Source organism: Asparagus officinalis, chromosome 9 (assembly GCF_001876935.1).
Source record: "Asparagus officinalis chromosome 9, Aspof.V1, whole genome shotgun sequence".
In the NCBI taxonomy this organism is placed as follows: Eukaryota; Viridiplantae; Streptophyta; class Magnoliopsida; order Asparagales; family Asparagaceae; genus Asparagus; species Asparagus officinalis.
In genome coordinates, this window is record NC_033802.1 from 17714455 (window position 1) to 17735972 (window position 21518).

Consider the following 21518-nt stretch of genomic DNA (forward strand, 5'->3'; position numbering starts at 1 on the left):
GAAACAATCAAACGTACGCAACGGAGCGTCTCAGGCTGAATTGGGACACCCGGGGTGTCTAGGCAAAGCCAAGACACCCCAAGGGTGTCTTGGCTTGGCCGAGACACCCCAAGGGTGTCTAGGCTTTTCCTAGACACCCCAGGGGTGTCTAGGCACCCTAGGTGCGAGCAAATATCTCGCTTTATCCGAGATAGGCGCTTCAAGTTTCTAGATCCCCTCGCGGATCGACGAAGCTCTGCCCGATTTTTCTGGATCAGATCTGATTGCTAGGTAGTCCACGGATATCGACGTCCCCGTCACAGGCTAAAGACCCACGCAAGCAAGAGACGATAAACGGATCTTGTGTTTATTTTCAAAAAAGTTGTAATTTTTTATTTTTGTTATTTGAATTCATTTGTAACGTTTGAAGTTTTAATAAAATCAATGATGAAGGCAACTTTTGCTGAAAACAAACTGGCGACCACAGTGGGAGCCAACGGCCTCGCTGCCGAGGCCGTCGTGACGCAACCGGCATTCAAGATCCGGGTGAATGAAGAGATCGAATACGAGTTCGATCAGCAGAAGTTTGAAGAGTACCTCTCTTCCTCCTCCTCCAGATCCGCCTCTCCAAACAGGCGCAGGAAGACCTCATCTTCCAAGAATTCTCACGGACCCTCAGGATCGAAGATCCAAGATCCCATTGCCGCTGCTGCACCCGTGCCCCGTGGCATCCCTGCGGCATTCAAAGGGGTTGAGGTCGCAGATCTCCCCTCCACCACGAAGGTAACTGCTAAGGGCATTCCAACTTTGTCAAAGAGGGAACGTCAAAGACGGCGTCAACGCCTTGCGCGACAGTTGGCCAAGGCCGCAGAATCGATGGACGGGATCCGCTACAATGAGGATTTAAAGTCCAGACAGCGCCAAGAGCAACAACGCCGGACAACTAACTCCTGTTCTAAGGCAGAGACAAATGAATGGGTCCGCGTCAAAAGGAATCGCTCCACGCTCGAGGAGCGAATCAAAAAGCGTCGCGCCCTGCTTGCGCATGCCCGAGTCCTTCTGCAGAAAGCGGAAGAGATGCAGAAGGAAGAGGCGGTTAAAAAGCCGTCCACACATAAACGGGTTTGGGTACCAAAGTCAAAATTGGCACCTAAGGCAAAGGTGGACGGAAATGCCATCCAACCTTCATCAAATCCAGATCCCATCTCCCTTGCCCCCGCACCTACGGCGGAGTCAGGTAAGAACGTGGGTCCTTCTAGATCCAGGGTTCCGTTAAAAGGTCGTCTCGGTCCCTTACCGGAGAACCGAGGTAAAGCACCTGTCAAAGAGCGATTGGGAACATTGAAAGGTCCCCAAATGACAAATCAGACTGGGGGTCGTATCAATTCCCCCAAGAAAGATAATAGAGGGAAAGCCCCTGTTACCGACCGCATTGGGTTGCGTGTCGAAGTTCAAGAGCCCGTTAAGTTTTTACGCTCGCAAAAGCGTAGACTTGAACGAGCGACTTTTGAAAACGCTAATAAAGCGTCATATCCCCAGAGGGAAACACATTCGTCTGATGATGATTGTGTTATACCTGGGAAGTCATGCTAACACTCTATGGGTTGCTCCAGTTATCAAACTGATGAGTTGTACTATGGAGCTGGGGGGTGCGAGTAAGTCTCGACAGAGAGATGCTCGAGACACGGAACCTCACTGTCCGTGTGCCAACATCATTAAGGCGGTGTTGTCAGAATGCTGCTGTTCTAAAACCCCAAAGAGAGTCTCGGTGTTCGAGAGGATTTCCAAGCCAAGGCGTTTTCGTGGGAAGAAGTTCGTTCGCCAAGAGGATGAATTCCTAGAAGTGTCTGTTAATATGACCGGCAGAGGCAAATCAACACGACCCTCTAGCTCAGATCAACTTGCCGAAGCGTCCCAGCGTGTGACTCGATCGCGATCAGGGATCAATACGCGAAAGAATTACCAAAGGATGCAAAAGGGACTTCCTTTGGAAGAGGAGGTGTCAGATGTTGATTCAGATTCTTGCTCGGCTATAGCATCCGATGATACGACATCTAGTGCGGGGCAACCTTACGAGTCACTCATGATCAGCGTCGAACAAGTAACCAAGATGCTTGAAGATGCCTTGACTAAGCAGAAGGAAGCTTTCAAGTTCGAGATGGAGATGGCCATGCAGCAGATGAGAGAGATGCATGACCAGCAAATCGCGGCACTAACAACTCACCAAGGAGAACTCAGTCGTCACAATAATCCGAATCAAGAGGAGAATGAACGGGAAGAAGATAATGCCAACATGAATATCCCTCCCGTCAACAACAATAACGGAGGCGGTCCCTCGGATGATAATACGAAGGAAGACCACGTTACCTCTCCCAGAAACCACTCGAAGACAGGTACGAGTGAAGACAAGAAGATGAAGGACTTGGAGAGCAAAATCAACGCATTGATGAATGCTCAAGAAGTGAAAAGGTCCGGCATACCATGTCCATACCCAAGGGAGTGGGAATCAATTCCGTATCCGGCAAAGTTTAATTTAATCAACTTTACGCCGTTTGATGGAAAGGGTTCCCCTACCCAACACTTAATATATTTTAAGTCTCATTTAGGAATCATTTCTGGGAATGAGCCTCTTATGGTGCGGTCATTCGTCGGCACTCTTCGCGGAGCAGCCTTCGACTGGTATCGCCGTCTCAAGCTCGGGAGTATCTGCAGTTGGGACGACATGGAAGATATGTTTCTGACAAACTTCTTCGATGACGACACTGAAATCTCAATCGGTACACTATTCGATGAGAAACAGAAGAATGGTGAGACGGTCGAAAACTTCGTGAAGGGATTCCGAAACAAAGCAATGAACTGCAGGGATCCGGTCAGCGAAGACTTCATCCTCGAGACGTGTCATAATAACCTTTCATTGGACATCCTCGAAGCTATGGGAATAGCACCGCCAAAGACCTGGAAGGACTTAAAGGTGCGAGGAGAACGAGCCGAACGATTCCTTAAAAGGAAGAAGGCGGAAAGGGGTCAAATAGCAAATAATGCTCCGCAACCAAACTTTGTCCCTAAGGGTAAAGAAAAAGCACATGCAAATGCCGTGGACGCGAATCAAACGTTCGAGGTGCAAGTGCAACCGCAAGCGCAACAGCAAAAGGCGCCTCAACAATCAAGGTGGCAACAGCAGACCCAGAAGCCAAAAGCCTCGGAGCCGAAGTTTCCAAAAGTCTATTCATTCAAAGAGGATGAAGTTCCCGGTATTTTTAAATACCTTATCGAGAACAACAAGATCAAGTTGCCTCCAGTCCAGGATCAGGAAGATGCTAAGAGAAATACTGCGCATTTCATAGAGCGTTGCACCATCCTACCAAGGCTTGCTATGCCCTTAAGGACAAGATCCAAGCTCTAATCGATGTCGGGGTCATCACCATGAAGCAGCCGAAGGAGAAGAGAGTGGGAGCAAATGCAGTATCAATTAGCTTCGGTTCTGCTCCTTTGAACTGGCTCCAGCTTGAGCCAGTAATGAATGCAGTAGTGAAGACGGTGAACGATGATCCTCACAAGCAGCGCCAGAAAGGACTTGTGCCACACACAGCCCCTAATGGTGAGATTCTTTGGGTTCATCCAGATTTGGTGGGAGATGAACAATGGACTGGAACCTCTTCCAAGAAAAAGTCAAAAGGAAAAGGTAAGTCTTGTTATGGAGCTTCTGCTATTCCAGGAGAAGATGATGAAGAAATTCCCGCCTTCCCGCTTTCTGAAGATGAACAGGAGGCCTTTGTAACCCGAAGTGGGAATGAGTATCACTACAAGTACCCGGACGCTTCCGAACAATTAGGTACCAAAACCGCTCCTTCCAAGACATTGGCAGAACTGGGAATTGCAGCAACTCCCCCAACGCCTGTAACTACGGAGAAAATCCAAAGGGAAAGAGGTCTTTTACAGTCAAGAAGCCCAAAACCCTAGGCTAAGTCTCGATTCAAAATCATCGATTGGGAGAGACAACCGGAAATGCAAGCTCTCCGCCCCATTTTGACATCATGGCGCAGTTGGCCAATATCCCGGCTAGGATAACCCTATACGAGCTGTTGCGTCTTTCCAAGGATACAAGGAAAGCATTACAAGAGGCCTTGAACGACTCTGAAGCTTTCTTAACTCGAATCAAGCCATCTCCTGAAGGACCAGAGCCGTCAGCTCAACACTGCAATCTCGCGGCGCATCATTTTCCATGCATCTCTTTTACCAAAGAAGACATGCAGACGAAGAACTCAAAGCATGATCGGCCTTTGTATTTCACAGGGCACCTTGGCTCCAGCATGGTCAACCGGATCCAAGTTGATCCGGTTTCTGCTGTTAGCATCATGCCATTCCGACTGATGCATCATCTCGGAATCCCGACTAGCAAACTAGCCTCCACCGGCACTGCGATTTACGGATTCAACACCAGTGGGTCCAGACCCTTGGGAAAGATCGGGGATTTAAAATCAGAAGTTACCTGCTATGTGATTGACGCAGAAACGTCCTATAACTTACTATTGGGTCGACCTTGGATCCACAGTAACCTTATAGTCCCGTCAACTCTGCATCAATGCCTCAAGTACGTGGGCTCAAATAATGAAGTCAAGACGGTGGTCGCGGATAAGCAACCGTTCAAGGGATTAGAGAACTATTTCACTGATTCCCTTATATACGGCGCCGAATCCGATACTGAACCATCGGCCCAAGGAACGGACAGCGGGGATGAAGCTGACACCGAAGCTGGGTTTGATTATGATGGTGGTTTTATACTTAATGACATTGTACCCATTGTAATCAATCTTGACGATGATGAATCATCGGAAAGTAGTTGTAATTGGCAACTTGCCGAAGAACTATCAATAAACGATGATTTAGAGTACTCGATGTGTCTTGATAATGTCACTAAAAAGCTTTATGATAACCCTGATTTGTATATGCCTCTCCAATCATTTTGCATGACGAAAAAGCAGGTACATGACCCTTACGGAGCAACGCTTGTCATCCCCACGGGAACATGGGGTGGAAAAGAAGTCGTCTACGGCAGAGGAAAAGAAGCTCCGATACCCGATCACTTCTTAGAAGAAGAAGACGATGAAGATAAACCTGCCCCTCATCTATTTAGATATGACGCAAAAGCGCGCGATCTAATGGAGAAGTATGGGTATGACTTCACACTTGGATAAGGTCTTTGCTTCGGTTGAGGTCCGCGAGTTCCACCTCGAATGGCCTATGTACCAAAGGGAAAACCTGATGATTATTATCACCACAAAAGAGGTCTTGGTTATGTCTCCTCATCCGACGATGAATGTTGCTGGCAAGTCATCGATCAAATTGCTAACAAAGCTAGAAAAGGATGCTCTTCTGACTCTTCGGCTTGGGATTCTGACGCTAGCCTTGGTGAAATGTTTAAAAAGCTAATGTCGAACATGGTTACGGTCGATCCTACCACAATAGAGGAAGACGACCAGATGCCGACACGGGAAGATCCTTGGGTTCATCACCTAAACATGCAGTACGGCGAGAGCAAAGAGAGCCTCCTACCGAAGATCAAGTACTCCAGGTGAATATGGGAACTGAGGAAAATCCTAAACCGATATTCATTAGCGATAGTCTTCTACCCGATGAGAAAGAAGAGTTAATCTCTCTTATCAGGGAGTACATCGATGTGTTCGCCTGGAATTATGAAGACATGCCAGGACTCGACCCGAACGTAGCAGTACATCGTCTCAATATCAAGATGGATGCCAAACCAGTCAAACAACAACAAAGACGGTTTCGTCCGCAAATGATGGAGGCGATCGAAGCTGAGGTTAAAAAGCTTGTCGACTCGGGCTTCATTAGGGAAGAGCAACATCCAGAATGGCTTGCCAATATTATCCCGGTCCTTAAGAAGAACGGGAAGATCAGGGTTTGTATTGACTTTAGAGACCTCAACGCTGCTTGCCCAAAAGATGATTTTCCCCTTCCCATCACGGATGTTATCATCGACAATACGTGTGGGTTCGAGAGGATGTCTTTCATGGATGGTTTATCTGGTTATAACCAAATAAAGATGCATCCAGATGATAAAAAACATACCGCATTTAGAACGCCTCTCGGCGTCTTCTGCTACACAGTTATGCCATTCGGCTTAAAGAATGCAGGTGCTACATATCAACGAGCTATGTCAAAGATCTTTCAGGATCATCTCCGAAAGACTGTTGAATGCTACGTAGATGATCTGGTCGTGAAAAGTCGTGATAAAAAAGATCACATTAAGGACTTGAAGACCATGTTCGACTTGATGCGAGCCCATCAATTGAAGATGAATCCTACCAAGTCTTTCCTCGGAATGTCGAGTGGAAAATTCCTGGGATTCGTCGTCACCACCAAAGGTATCCACATCGATCCTGATAAAGTAAAGGCGATCAATGAATTACAACCTCCGAGAAACCTCAGGGAGCTCAGAGGATTGCAGGGGCGATTGGCTTATATCCGTCGGTTCATTTCGAACCTCTCAGGAAAATGCCAACCATTCTCCAAGCTCACAAAGAAGGGCGTATCTTTTGTATGGGATGACACTTGTCAAAAGACATTCGAGAGTATTAAAGAATATCTCTCGAAACCTCCTGTACTCGTCGAACCGAAATCGGGCAAACCGTTCTTGATTTATGTCAAGGCGACGAGCCACTCATTAAGTGCATTACTTGCACAAGATGACGATAACGGTCATGAGCAGGCTGTTTATTATTTAAGCCGAACCATGGTAGGCGCTGAATCTCGATATCCTATGATTGAAAGAGAATGTCTCGCCTTGGTGTTTGCTATTCAGAAGATGCGGCATTACCTGGTTGGACAGACCATTTATGTCATCTCTAAAGTTAATCCGGTTCAAGTATTCATGACTCAACCAGCTTCCATGAGCTGGCGATTAGCAAAATGGGCCTTACTTTTGTCCCAATACGACTTGCATTTTAAACAACAGAAGTCAGTAAAAGGACAGGCCATTTGCGATCTCCTGGCAGACAATCCAACTACGGATACCGCCGAGATATATGACAACCTACCTGATGAAACCCACGAAGTCAACGCGACTTCACACCAACAAGTATGGCGTTTATACTTCGACGGCGCTTCGCGAGCAACTAATGTTGCAAGTGCTCCTGGAAGTTCTAAGATTTCTTCCGGAGTTGGAGTTGTCTTAGTTTCCCCGGGAAAACACGTGATGCCTCGAGCTTACTCGTTGACTGAACCGTGCTCAAATAACGTAGCCGAATATAATGCATTACTCATAGGACTCAGTTTTGCTAAAGAACTGGGGGTGGAGTATCTCGAAGCATTCGGCGATTCTTAACTGATAGTTAAACAAGTTCAGGGAGAGTACGAGGTTCGAAGCCAAGATTTAATACCATACCATAAGATGGCAGTGGAGATGGCAGAATCATTCGAAGGATTCTTTATCGAACATATTCCACGGCTACAGAATACCTACGCAGACGCGTTAGCAGCTTTGGCCGTATCTCTGGCACAACCTCCTGAGACAGAACAGTTTGTTACGGTAAGAACTCACCAACTCTTAGTGCCGCTTTACGATGAAGTTGCCAAGGAAGAAGAGGTTCAAGAGGTGCACGCTACTCAAGTCGAGTTCGAACCACGAGATTGGCATTTCCCCATCATCGACTACGTCTTGCATGGAATCTTACCAGAAGATGTGAAGGAAAGAGAGTCAATCAGACGAAGAGCACCAAGATTCTACTATAATACGGAGAATCGAACGCTATACCGCAAGGGGTACGACGGGTTGCTAGCACGTTGCTTGTCAACCAAAGAAGCTGAAGAGGTCCTTAGGGAGGCGCATGAAGGAGAGTGTGGCGCGTACCAACCTGGTCCCAAACTTTATGACCGCATCAGAAGAATGAGATATTTTTGGCCTTTCATGATGAGTGATGCAATCACGTATGCCCGAAAGTGTGATGCATGTCAAAAACATGCGAATTATATGCACCAACCTCCGGAGCATCTGCATCCTTCGGTTACGTCATGGCCGTTCGAGACTTGGGGAATGGACATTGTTGGCCCTATAAATCCCCCATCAGTCAAAGGTGACCGGTTCATCCTGGTAATTACCGATTACTTCTCCAAATGGGCTGAAGCAGTTCCACTCAGAGAAGTTAAAACGAGTAACGTCATTGCATTCATCAAGCACCATATCATCTACCGACATGGTGTACCAAGACGAATCATACATGACAACGGTCCTCAATTCGTCAGCAACGCCTTCATCAGGTTTTATGAAAAGTTTAAAATCCAGGATATCTCGTCAACGGCTTATAATCCCACAGCAAATGGATTAGCTGAAGCCTTCAACAAGACTATCATAAAGCTTTTGTCAAAAATCATGAAGAATAACAAGCGAGACTGGGATGACAAGCTTGGCGCGGCTCTATGGGCCTATCGGACCACGGTGCGCACACCGACGGGAGCAACCCCGTATTCACTGGTATACGGATGTGAAGCTGTTCTTCCATTGGAGATTTAAATCCCGTCTCTTCGGATCGCTCTTGCAACCCAGATGACGACCGAAGAACAACATCAGAAACGCCTCGAAGAACTCGAGAGGCTCGCTGAAAAGCGCCTGGAAGCCCAACAACATATTGAGTTTTACCAAGCTAGAATTTCTCGAGCCTTCGACAAAAAGGTTCGACAAAGAAGTTTCAAAGAAGGGGATTTGGTTCTAGCTGAGAGGCGGCCTATGATCCTTAATTCCAAGAAGAAGGGCAAATTTGAACCCAAATGGGAAGGACCATTCGTAGTGGAGACAGTCTACTCGAGTGGCGCATATCGCCTTGTCACCAAGGACGGTGACCGGCTTATGATGCCGATAAACGGCAAATTCCTGAAAAGATACTACCCTTAGTATCTTCAGGAAAATTGATGTATCGGGAAGTTCTCGGAAGAATACCACATGCGGTATTCTTAGGGATAACCCAGTCACTGTAAAAGATGAATAAGAAATCCACATTCGAACTCCGAGTGTCAGAATGTTTCTTCTTATTATCAAAATTCTCTAACTCTTATGAGTTATTATTTTTGTGAGATGAGATCCAATCCTCTGATAGGTTAATCTTTCCTCACCAAACCATCCGCTGATCGAATTAATCGACAGTGGATTCACCAAAATTTCCATCTGCCCGTCGTTGGCATTTCTCAGACTCAACATGTTAGGTCCTAATCACCTAGCATTAAAGTCCTCCTTTAAGTGATAATATGAGTTGGCACGTTCTTTGCTACCTGTATTCTACTTTCTTTGCTTTCAGGTCAAACCTATAAAAGTTAGGGCCAAAGCCAAATTCCTCTCTCGATTCCTTCCATGAACGAGAGGTCCACTTTCAGTTTGAACAATCAAACTTATAAAAGTTAGGATTGTTCCCGATCTCACTTAGTCAAGCCTACAGGTAGCTAGGACTAAGACCGAGTTATTCCTTTTCGATAAACGAAAATCTGCCTTTGTTCTTTTCCACCAAACCTATAAAAGTTAGGGTCAAAATTGAGCTTTCTCCTCAATGAATGAGGGATTCTTTGGGTTCAAATGACCAATCCTATAAAAGTTAGGGTCGTTCGAACCTTTCCGATTCTCGGAGTGGAGATCCCACTCTTAGTTTCATCATTCCGGATTCTGGGGGTGGAGATCCCACCATATAAAATTCTTCCTCTTCAGCACCGGGAGATAGAATATAAAATTCTTCCTCTCCCGTTTCTCAGTCTGTCTTTGTTCTTAGAAAAGACACAATTCTCAACTTCCAATCCGGGCACTTGGTGCACGGGGAATTTTATCTTAACTCCTAAATAGAGATAAGTCTACGCCTAACACGCGTTACCGGTTTAGTCTTTTTACCGATTGAAAAAGACACCAAGGTCTACACCTGGGGGAATTTTATCCCGAAGCCTAAGTAGGGATGAGTCAACACCTAACACGTGTTGCCGGGTAGCCTATTCTCGTAACAAGGGTGAAGCCTATGTATTCGAAATCATAGCACAAAGCCTCAGAAAATTTACTCTCTTAGCACAACGTTACACGCGGAACGGATTCAGGCAATCCGCGTGCTAGCCCGATTCAAACGGTAATCGGTAAAGGCACATCAAACCCGTTGATGGCTGGGGGTTTGCCAAAAATCCTGCAACTTTTATCGTCGCTGAATTCAAAGTAAATAAAGAAATATCATGAAAGAAGCAAATGCAAAGTCTCTATTGATAGATCAAGTCAAGGCATACAATAAAGAGCTCGTTAGCCCGAAGGCAGCTGACGGCTAAGGACATGAGACTCTAAACTAGAAAGCCTATCTATATAACTCTGCTCAAGTTCTGCCTGTAGACCAGCCCGGACGGATTCCTCAGAACTGCTCAAGATCTTCACGGCTTCATTCTTCAGCTTCATCAGTCTCTTCTGTGTAGATCCTAGCTTCTCGAGGGCCTGTCCACGAGAATGCTCTACTCCAGCCAGGTCTTCTGCAATGATAATAACGGACTCCTCGGCACGCTTCAAGGCCTCCTTCAACCTAGCCACTTCCTCGCGACCGAAATCCAAAGAGCGGAGTAGCTCGGCCCTATCTGTATCCCTCTTCGCCACGGTAGCCATCAGCTGCGCAACTGAACGCTCATGTGACTGAAGCTCACCGCTGATGGAAGATCTCAGGTCGCGCCACTGTGCCAGCCTATGCTCCATCTAAGAGGACACAAAGGAAGAGACCCCATTAGCCTTCAGCTCCTTCAACTCTCGGATCTCCGACTCCAGAACAGCAAAATCAGCAGTGAAGGAATCGGCCAACTCTGGATACCCTTCTTCTCGGAACATCGGCATGTGACGAGAAAAGGAACGCCTGAACTGATCGAAGCCATATCCTCGATGAAGAAGTTTCTCGATCATGCCGTTATAAAAGACGGTAAAAAGGCCGAGGTCTGTACGAAAAATGTCTTTGTCGGGATCGGTATCAGCCAAGAGGACGCGGACACGCTCATATAGGGATGATCGAGGTCCTACAAGAAACAGTGCGGAAAGCTAAGACATTATCGAATACGATAAGAAAATTTAAAGGCAAATTCCGAGCATACCAATGCCAACGGAAGTCCCCTCAGGCTGAGATCCGACAGGTTCCGAAATAACTGCAGGAGTAGTCATGGAGGGTATATCAACCCCTGTAGGCAAATCGGTCATACCTCTCGGCTGTGGCGGGGAGACACCGCTCTCAGGCAAACTATCAGTCCCAGAAACTGTAGTGGCATCAGGCACAACGGCTGGTCCTATAGTTGCACTTCTTTGTTAGTCAAAATAAAAAAATTTAGACAAATAAGGAGGGTCGGGATGATAAGGTCATCTGCATACCTGTAGGTCCATCATCCTCAGGTATCCGGGGGATGTCAGGAGTCATAAGAGTATCAGTCCCGGTGGCTGGTTCTATGATTGCACCCATATATTAGTCAAAAGTCAGATAAATAAAAAGGAGCACGGTGTCCCTAAATCGTATGCGTACCTGCAAGTCCGTCACTCCGAGGTAAACTAGATATGCCGGGAATCGATATTGGGTTAGTCCCAATGACTGGCGCTGTAATATTAATCATTCGTTAGTCAGACAAAAGATCAGGTAAAATGAAGGGAATCAGATGTGTACCTGTGAATGAATCATTCTCAAAGGGTGGTCCCACAGTTCCTCTGGTGGCTTGTTCAGCCAACATGTCGGCAAATAGTCCGATGTCAGGTCCCTGGAAACTTGGTACAGGAGCACACCCCCGTTCCTCGAAACCTACATCATGATAGGCTCCATCCTCAGCTGGCTTTTCCATCGCGACATCTGCAGGATAACCTAAATGTTGGAAGATGAGGAAGAAAGGAAAGCTCAGAAATACCTGCAGCAAAAAACAGAAGATTCTCTTTCCCCATGCTTGAGGAGGGTATCATTGGATATAGATATACCTGAATATGGGACGGTGGGCCCAACACTATTCACCTGCTCAAGATCAATGTTTAGATCGATGCCCAGAGAACCGTCATGAAGGGCGTCGCACATCTGCTGCATGAAGCAATCCATGTTATCAGATCCAGGAGATACCGGACCCGGTGGAAGTTCGCCCTCTTCAAAGAACCCTGGAGCATAAAACATGGTTACGAATCCCAAAAGGTAAATCACCTTAAAGCAATAAAAATAAATATTACCTTCCCCTCCATCGGCGATGCTTCCTAAATCCATTCCATAAGAACGCTGACCGTCGTGTGGTTTATGAGCGATCTTCTTCCTTTTCGCTGGAATCACCCTCCAAATTCTGGAACAAATAGCTAGCAAACTGCTTCAAGCTGATCTGCTTCTTCCTTTTCGCTTGAGGAGAAGTCTGGATCAAGGAGGTATAATAGTGACAAGTGAGGTCCCAAAGAGTGTCATACATATCGGGAGTATCTTTCTTCAACCACTCCAACTGCTGGTTCGAGGGAAAATACTCGTGATATGGACAATCCCCCATCGGAAGACCAGAAACTTGATGCATCTCATGCAAGGCCAACCCTAACTCGCCATCGCTGGTCAGGAATGTGTTACTATCAGGCATGTATGTCTCTAACAACGCCAAGAAATGGCGACAGCTGACCGGGAGTCCGTACATGGTGGCTCGTATAGGTGCATACAATCCACTGCTCTTCAAATCCCTCTCCCAGCGCGCCAAGAAAAAACTGGTCATGCGTGTCCACCATCCCTTGGCTAGTGAGGAAGCCCAACCATAGCATCTATAATCTGGTGGAGGTAACCTTCTCCCAAGAAGAGCCAGACGATTACCCACGGTAGGATTACCCACGGTAGGAGCAGCTGTTGATACCTCGCCTGGGGGTGCAGTGTCAAGGCCCATGATCCCTGGTCGAAGACCACGAATATGATGGTACCCGCTAGAACCAGGAGTCTTGTGATGAGAGGCATATCCACACTGGACTCGCTCAGCATCATTAGTAAGGTGACAGGACATCTGTCGCCCCACTGCTTGTCCCTTCAAATGGGTGAAAGAATATTGACGCGGAATGGAGGGGATGTACAAGAGAGCTCCTTCGTCGAGAGTCAGCCAGTGTTCCTCGGTAAGTGTCAACGTAGCAGGATCCTCAACGTGATCTCCGAACAGGAATGGGCTTCTTCAAAGCCCGAGTAGAGGTAGAATCCGCAGTAAAGGAGGCATCTGTAATAAGCTGGCGTAAGCAATGACGCCCTCCTTCCCGTATCAAACGACAGGATTCGTCGGAGCGATCTCTGTCAAACTGAGGGAATGGACTAACGGCCTGCCTAATGGAAGCTGAAGAGAAGACCTCCCGGCTACAACCAGTATTGGCATGAGGAGGAAAGCTGCCCGCAGGAAACTCTACTGTAATAAAACACAAGGATAGAGTCAGAAAATCCATCTCATAAGAAGAAAGATAAGCTCATTCACGGAATAATTGGAGAGACGATTTTGAGTGTCCTACACTGGAAGAACGGTATGTATCATCACATAAATAACGTGGTAACATACACCGACCTATAAGGTGTAGGACAGCACAAAATCGCCCTAATATACCAGAAGACTTGAATTGGCCAAGCAAGGCAAGTCCGAAACCTTAACCCCGCGAAGGAGGGTATCGGTTCTTCCTTCATGACCCGCGAAGAGGTCAATCAGGGATACAGAAAATATAAATTCTCACCCCCAAAGAAAGAGGTCGCTGGAAAAGATGCCGTGGGAACCTCTTCCTCGCTGTGCTGCGAATGAGAACGACTCCTACGAGGTCGAGGTCGGAGTGGAGACATCGAAAATCTGCAATGAAAAGCAGCAAGTCAGGTACAATCTAAAATATGGATACACAAAATTTAAAAGGGAAATTAAGAACTTGAACTTAAGTCCTATGAATAAATAGGATTTTATAGTTGAAGTCTAGTTAAACCTACAAATTTCGTGCATGCGAAACAATGATTATTATTTTTTTGCGGTAAGTTTTGGCGAAATACCCAAAATGCCCCTCGTGTTCAAGGCTAAATTCGGGTCAAGGACACACTCGAGTTGGGTCATGGTCATCATATCTGATCATATAGCACCCCCGATACCCCACAATTTTGGTTAATTTTACAAATAAGCCCTTTTGTAGAATTTAGCCAATTTTGCATATAGACCCCCTCATAAATTTCAATTTAACGTCCACATGCCTTTATCAAAACTTTGATTATTGGGTTGTGGTCCAAACTTTTGAAATTTCAGCCCTAGACTTCAGCACCTTTTGCGAATAAACCCCTCTACACTTTGTGGGTTACTTTTTGCAAACAAACCCCTCAAACAAACATTGTTTCTTTGCATACAAACACCTCTCAAAGTTTGGCCAAATGGGTATGAAATTCTAATCCCAAATTTCAGTCCACATTTGAATAAAAAACCCCCAAATTTCAGTCCACTTTTGCATAAAGGTCCCCCAAAATTCGGCCATATTGTAACTTTACATAAAACCCCCCAAATACTTGTACATACACAACCCATCATCTTGAGAGTAAAAAAGTTGTGATCTTTGCATGAGAATTCATGGTGTACCCCCATCACAAACATAAAACTATGAACTTTCTTGAAAAAGAGGAGAGTTTTGAAGGGAAACTTACCAAATCAAGTTGTGCCTCTTGAGCTTGAAGATGAAGAAGAAACCCTAGCTTGGAGGAGAGAGAATTTTTGGCCAAGGAGGGGATACCAAGATCCGAATTTTTTGGGGTTTTAAATGCAAGTGTTTTTGAGGGTTTGGAGCTCTTGAAAGAGATGGAAACAATGGTGGAGGGATGGAGGTAGAAGAAGAGGTTTAAGAGGGAAAGAATCCTCTTTTGAAAAGAATTTGGAAAAGGGGGGAAACAAAAGAGGAAAGAAAATTCAAAAGAAAGAAAAAGAGAGGGGGGGACCTCGGTTTTGGCCAAAACACCCCAAGGGGTGTCTCGGTTTTGTTGAGACACCCCTTGGGTGTTTTAACCCAATTTTGACCCCCCGAACCTCTTTCGAAGTCCGAATTTGCCTATTTTTCGCCGGTTGTTGGACATTTCGACGAAATCCACACGAGTCAACGTTCGACGATTCGAAACCCTAGGGTCAACGCCGGTCAACGCGTAACCCTAGGTCAACGCCAGTCAACGCGTTGCGACCAAAGTCGACGTTCGATGATTCGAAATCCACACGAGTCAACGATTGACGATTCGAAACCCTAGGGTCAACGTCGGTCAACGCGTAACCCTAGGTCAACGCCAGTCAACGCGTTGCAACCAAAGTCAACGTTTGACGATTCGAAACCCTAAGGTCGACGCCGGTCAACGTGTAACCCTAGATCAACGCCATGTCAACGCGTTGCGACCATAGTCAACGTTCGACGACTCGAAACCCTAGGGTCAACGCCGGTCAACGCATGACCTTAGGTCAACGCCAGTCAACGCGTTGTGACCAAAGTCAACGTTTGACGATTCGAAACCCTAAGGTCGACGCCGGTCAACGCGTAACCCCAGGTCAATGCCAGTCAACGCGTTGCGACCAAAGTCGACGTTCGATGATTCGAAATCCACACGAGTCAACGATTGACGATTCGAAACCCTAGGGTCAACGCCGGTCAACGCGTAACCCTAGGTCAACGCCAGTCAACGCGTTGCGACCAAAGTCAACGTTTGACGATTTGAAACCCTAAGGTCGACGCCGGTCAACGTGTAACCCTAGGTCAACGCCATGTCAACGCGTTGCGACCATAGTCAACGTTCGACGACTCGAAACCCTAGGGTCAACGCCGGTCAACGCGTGACCTTAGGTCAACGCCAGTCAACGCGTTGCGACAAAAAGTCAACGTACGGTGATCTGAAACCCTAAGTCAGCACGATGTGACAGAGATAGTCAGTTCAAAGTCGACTCAATGACACGAGCCAAACTCAACTCACTGGTGGTAAACTCGAGACTCCGACGACGGCCAAGCGATAAACGCAGCGCCGGAAGAACTTCGGTTATTCGTCAAAGCATCGAATAGACCGAAAATCGAAGGAGCCAAGAGTTGAAGCTAACTACAGGTCCTTTACGCCGACTGAAGGCTAGACCAATCACATCCAAAGTATTCCAGCCTCTTCTATAAAAGAAACAAGGCCGGAACACTTTGGAGGGGGTATCCCTATAGGTCTCCACGAACAGTTCAGTGTTAAAGAGCGACGATGAACGTCACTATCCGATCCACAGGAGTTCGATTGACGTCGATGAACGATTGAAGTGAATCGACGAACTACGGAATAACGAAGGCACGGGCCAATCGGGAACCCTGCGATGTTCACAAGAAGAACAATGCCCTTCATATCTCGTTCACTCTACATCCAACCATCAGAACAGATAGAACTCTTCGTCAAGCTTCCAACGCACTTGGAATCACTCAAATCCGAGTTCGGACGAAGAATTTACGGCGGAAACAATCAAACGTACGCAACGGAGCGTCTCAGGCTGAATTGGGACACCCGAGGTGTCTCGGGAAAGTCGAAACACCCCAGGGGTGTCTCGGCCAAGCCGAGACACCCTAGGGTGTCCCGGCTTTGCCGAGACACCCCAAGGGTGTCCCGGCTTTGCCTAGACACCCCAAGGGTGTCCCAACGCCCTATGTACCCTCATGCCTATAAATAGGAACCTTAGGCCTCACTTTTGGAGGATCTGGATTTTTGGGGAGAATTGGCGAAGCCCTGCTGGAGTGAAGAGTGATCGAGCCCTTCAACACGAGAGAGTTCTTCATCAGATCTACCTCACCCGTATTCGTTCCTTAGCATTACCCCTCGTCGGTAATCCTAAGAAGAGCAAATATCTCACTTTATCCGAGATAGGCGCTTCAAGTTTCTAGATCCCCTCGCGGATCGACGAAGCTCTGCCCGGTTTTTCTGGATCAGATCTGATTGCCAGGTAGTCCACGAATATCGACGTCCCCGTCACAGACTAAAGACCCACGCAAGCAAGAGACGATAAACGGATCTTGTGTTTATTTTCAAGAAAGTTGTAATTTTTTATTTTCGTTATTTGAATTCATTTGTAACGTTTGAAGTTTTAATGAAATCAATGATGAAGACAACTTTTGACGAAAACAATATACTCAAAGGCTCCGATGGTAGTAGCAAGATAGCATCTAACATCGTTGATTTCACCTCGAGACGAAAAATGATGTGCGTAGCAGTTGATAATGTCTTGGGGTGCAAGTTGGATCAATGGTCGATCCATATGAGTTATTTTTTTCTTTTGCTTCACTCTATTAAGAAACCTATATATGCAACATATACACAATCAAAAGCAATAGTCAAAAAGTAGCATCACTCTATTAAGAAAAAAAATACAAATAAGGGCATTGATAGCAACTGATAAGGCAACACAATCATATAATTAGTTTATTATTTCAGAAAACCCCTCTTTAAATGGTAAATTACGGGAAAACATATGTTTTATCTTACTAGTGCTCAACTGAAAGAAGCAGATAAAAATAAAAAATAAATTGAGATTTATTTTTTACTTTGATTCCCCCAAAAGTTTATCCACTTTTTCACTTTAAAACCACAATTTTTTTTCAACACTTACATACCCTAAAGCTTTAATGTCATTTCACTTTGATTATTTGATACTTCAAAGTACATTTTTATCGTTTTGATATACCAAAGATTCAATCTCATTTCATTTTGATACCCCTATCTACTTATCATTAGATTTTGTATTAAATTTGTATCACGTGGTTGCCAACTAGGTAAAAGAGATCTAATGTATAGCATGTTAAGGACGTAGTATAAATTTAGTAGGAATCTAACATAATATGGACAAGGGGTATCAACGTGCAACTTAATTGAAACTTTGGGTTATCAAAATGTCAAAGAAATATCTTGGGGGTATCAAAGAGAAATGGGATTTACACTTTGAGGTATCAAAATTTCAAGTTTCAAAGTGTTAAGAAGACACTTCTTAAAAATATATTAGAAGATATAATATATCATTTGTCCGACAAATGCACGTAAGATGTCAGCCTATTGAGTTTTTAGACACCAGATATGCATATAGTTTTGCATACTTAGTTGCGGCACGAATCGACGAGCTTCATGCCAAACTCTATCTACAAGTTACAAGAAAATATTTGATAAGAACCTCTCGATTTTTTCAAGCAACACTAAATGAGCTGCTTATTTTTTTTGACAATCATATTATTAGCTTGTACTTCACCGCATGTGATGCGTGCCTCACACATTGCATAATTGTGTTGAGTAAACAAAATATATCATTAACACATTCTAATACAAATAGGTGTGTAAAAACATTACTGGAAATAACCCGTCAAAATTTTTTAAAAGAGGTTTCATTTTTAGGTTTCAAACAATAGTCACTAAAGATGTATGCATGATATAAATCAACAGAAAGTATGAATCTTTACTTTCGATAAGAAGATAGATGTGGGTTTTAATTTTAAAAATAATTCAGCTAGTCATGAATTAATTCAAATATTAATATATTGTATGTACTTTTCAGTGCACTCAATGCGTACATGTCAAGAATATTGTTCACACCTTAACTATAGGTTAGGTTTGAATAAGGACTCCTATTGAACCAAAACAGATGTTATCACAAAATGATTAAACACATAGTCACTAGCCCACTCCAACAAGTGAGAGAACCTGCCATTTCTAGACATTAAAGATCAAATCTATTAGTATTCCTTAAACTGACATGATACATGAAAATAAAGAAAACCTACAATCAATAAATAACAATTTTCAAGAAAAAATGTTCCTATTTCTGACTCATGAAAAAAGATTCTAAATGAGGATTGCGAACATTGATCTAGGGTTAATAGGGGCTTCTTTAGCTTCTCCAGAGGAGCAATTTGAGCTAGCTCTAGATAGGTACAATGAAGGCTCGAGCTCAATGTTGATGGAGAGCAAAGTCCTTGGGCCAAAGAGGACGTACATTATCAACGCAAGAGGTATTATCCAAAGTTAAGATGTCTGGTTGAACTCTAGAGAAGAGGGTCAGGACATCTGCTTGGATTGAATGTGAGGTATAAGGTTATGGAGATCTATATTCAGAAATTGTGGAAAGAAATTGGCAGCCCCCAATTTTACTTACTAAAAGCTGGAATTTTACCTAGCAATAGCTCGCAAAAATATAAAATAAAATAAAAATCAAACACGGCATTAGGTAAGGGTACTATTTTCAATATTTAGAGATGGACTTCAATGCTATAAATTCAATAAAGAAACAATAGAGAAGATATCAAATAATGAGGGGAAAATCAGCCAGGAAAATAATCTTACCTAAATTTCCAATGCCTCCCAATCCAATCTAAGCTTCTGATATTGTAGTAGTAACGTCTTCATCATCGTCTTCTTCCATCGTCGGAGAGAGAACTCGACGGTAAGAAAATTGCTATTTACTGATGAGAGAGAGAGTGTGTGTGTTTTAGTTTAATGTGAACCTTCTACAAAGGCCCAATGGAGGGGGGGCTTCTTATAAAATCACCATCTCACATATTTTCCTACCTCACGCCCTGCTGGGCATTAATAAAATGATCAATTTTCATCATCATATCTTTGCAATAAATGTTATATTGTCATTATTTTTGCTTTTGCAGGCCGCACATGTCTCTGCACTACTTTCTCTGATGCCTCAAAATTATTGCACGGACTCACAAATTTTTGCAGGCTCGGAGAATTATTAAATTGGGAGTCGAGTGGTCTCTATTCATTAAATTCTCATATTAAATTGGGAGTCGAGTGGTCCATATTCAAAATTATTGCACGGACTCACAATTTTTTACAGGCACGGACTCACAATTGAAGAACCACAAAATAAGAAGTAGGGGGTGGAATCGAATCGAATTTGAACAAATTGTGCAAGGTTCGAATTTGAGTTCGGTTTATATCAGGCTATTCGTGTTCGTGTTCGTATTTGAATTCGATTCAAATACTAATACAATTTCGAATTCCCTTCGTTTGCTTATATTGATGTTCGAAACAAATCATGAATATTCGATTAGCATTATTCTGCAACTTTGATTTCGAATTATTCGTCAAATATTCGCTATGTATTCGCTAATAATTCGAAAATCATAAAAAAATATAATCAGTAAACAAAAGGTTTTTTTTTACCTTTCCAGTGAGAAAAAGCATAGCATCACGACACAAAATCTCCAAGATCTGCAGAGATCGAGGGAAGTGGGCGGTGTTGACCCTATAGTTTTAATGATGATTTGTCAAACAATTTATCGCTAATATATTCTCTAGTTTTGTGTTTATGTTTCTCTTTACAGGTATTTCAACACACGACAATCAAGTGTTAAAGATTCAAGTTCATATGTGTGGATTTACCTAAGTATAAGTTTAGTTTACTTACATATATTATATGTTTATATCTAAGCTCAATATATGTGCACTTAACACGATTTTTGACGTTTTCTACCAAATAAATGATTTTTCATCAAACGTCGTTACAATATCTTTTATCTCATGTTTACAGCTCTTTCATACTCTATTATATATTGTTAGACCCTAGAGGGGGGTGATTAGGGTCTTATGCTAATCTAATCCCGATTAATTACCAATTAAAATTATGTTGATTAATATGTTCTTGCAAGAGATAGATATGAATAAGAACAATAAGAATATGCACAAATAAAATATAAGCCAAGCAAAACACAAACACACGATATGTTTACGAGGTTCGGTCATCACGACCTACGTCCCCGTTCTTCACCTCGAGGAGATATCCACTATCACAATCTGGTTTGGAAGTCGGAACTTCTACACACTCGGTTTACAAGATCACCGAAAACTCTCACACTACACAATCACTAATCAATCACACTTTATACACTAAGTGTAGGAACCTAGCCCGTGTCCTCCTCCTCAAGTGCTCGGTTACAACCTCTCCCTAGGTTCGTCAACCGACGCCACTCCTATTGGATTCAACCACGTCTCTCACCTCACACTTCTCTCGGTGTACAAGTGTATTACAAGTGATTCTCACAAAAGAAGATTAAATACAATGGTTTGTTCTCAAATAACAAGTGAGAACACAATGAAGCTCACACTCACTAAATCACACTCCACAACCCACACTATATGGTATGAAGATATTAAGCTCAATATGTGTATGTGATAACAGTGAATGAAACTCAATAAATATAGCTAATTGAAATGAAAATGAAATAACAAGCTATATAAGAGTTTAGAAAACTTCTCAAACAAGAAGAACAGTAGATAATGTTCCCAATAGGATTTGAAAGCCACTTCTTGTTGTAGGAAAAACTTTTTTTGAAACAAACTGATGAAATCAGCTTAAACAGCTCTTAAACACTTTGTAAACTTAAGTAATCAATTCTCTTGGATAGTTCAAGTGTTGAAAGCAGTAGGGTATTTATAACAACCCAATACATCAGTAAAAACTCACTTAGATTGACTAAAAAGCCCACAAAAAACACCTGTAAAAAACTAGCCATTGGAGTGATCTGACAGTTCGGCGGTCGACCGGGGCGATCGACCGCGAAGCTA

General features: G+C 44.0%; 1 protein-coding gene and 1 long non-coding RNA gene across 6 annotated transcripts; both read right to left on the bottom strand.

Annotated features, from left to right (window-relative positions):
* Positions 10193-12380, bottom strand: LOC109824244. 5 transcript variants are annotated; one of them, XM_020390790.1, is made up of 7 exons: positions 12179-12380; positions 11939-12109; positions 11637-11828; positions 11499-11570; positions 11351-11416; positions 11080-11262; positions 10193-11004 (listed from the first exon to the last, which is right to left on the bottom strand). In XM_020390790.1, the coding sequence occupies exons 1-7, from the start codon at positions 12210-12212 to the stop codon at positions 10694-10696; spliced, it is 1029 nt and encodes a 342-aa protein (XP_020246379.1). In that variant the 5' UTR covers positions 12213-12380; the 3' UTR covers positions 10193-10693. The 5 variants fall into 5 exon arrangements, with proteins under 5 accessions (XP_020246379.1, XP_020246377.1, XP_020246376.1 ...); XM_020390788.1 differs by having other exon boundaries at positions 11080-11268; XM_020390787.1 differs by having other exon boundaries at positions 11351-11422.
* Positions 12706-19676, bottom strand: LOC109824062. Its single transcript, XR_002242543.1, has 3 exons — positions 19284-19676; positions 13676-13785; positions 12706-13359 (listed from the first exon to the last, which is right to left on the bottom strand). It is a non-coding gene; the product is annotated as an uncharacterized LOC109824062 (long non-coding RNA).

What these genes read in the sequence shown, in the direction of transcription:
- LOC109824244 (XM_020390786.1), bottom strand. Translation starts at nt 12,212, where the DNA reads ATGGATTTAGGAAGCATCGCCGATGGAGGGGAAG. An exon ending in GCCCACCGTCCCATATTCAG is followed by an intron (nt 11,829 to 11,938) that starts GTATATCTATAT and finishes TCCAACATTTAG; the next exon opens with GTTATCCTGCAGATGTCGCG. An exon ending in TGAGGATGATGGACCTACAG is followed by an intron (nt 11,269 to 11,350) that starts GTATGCAGATGA and finishes GTGCAACTATAG; the next exon opens with GACCAGCCGTTGTGCCTGAT.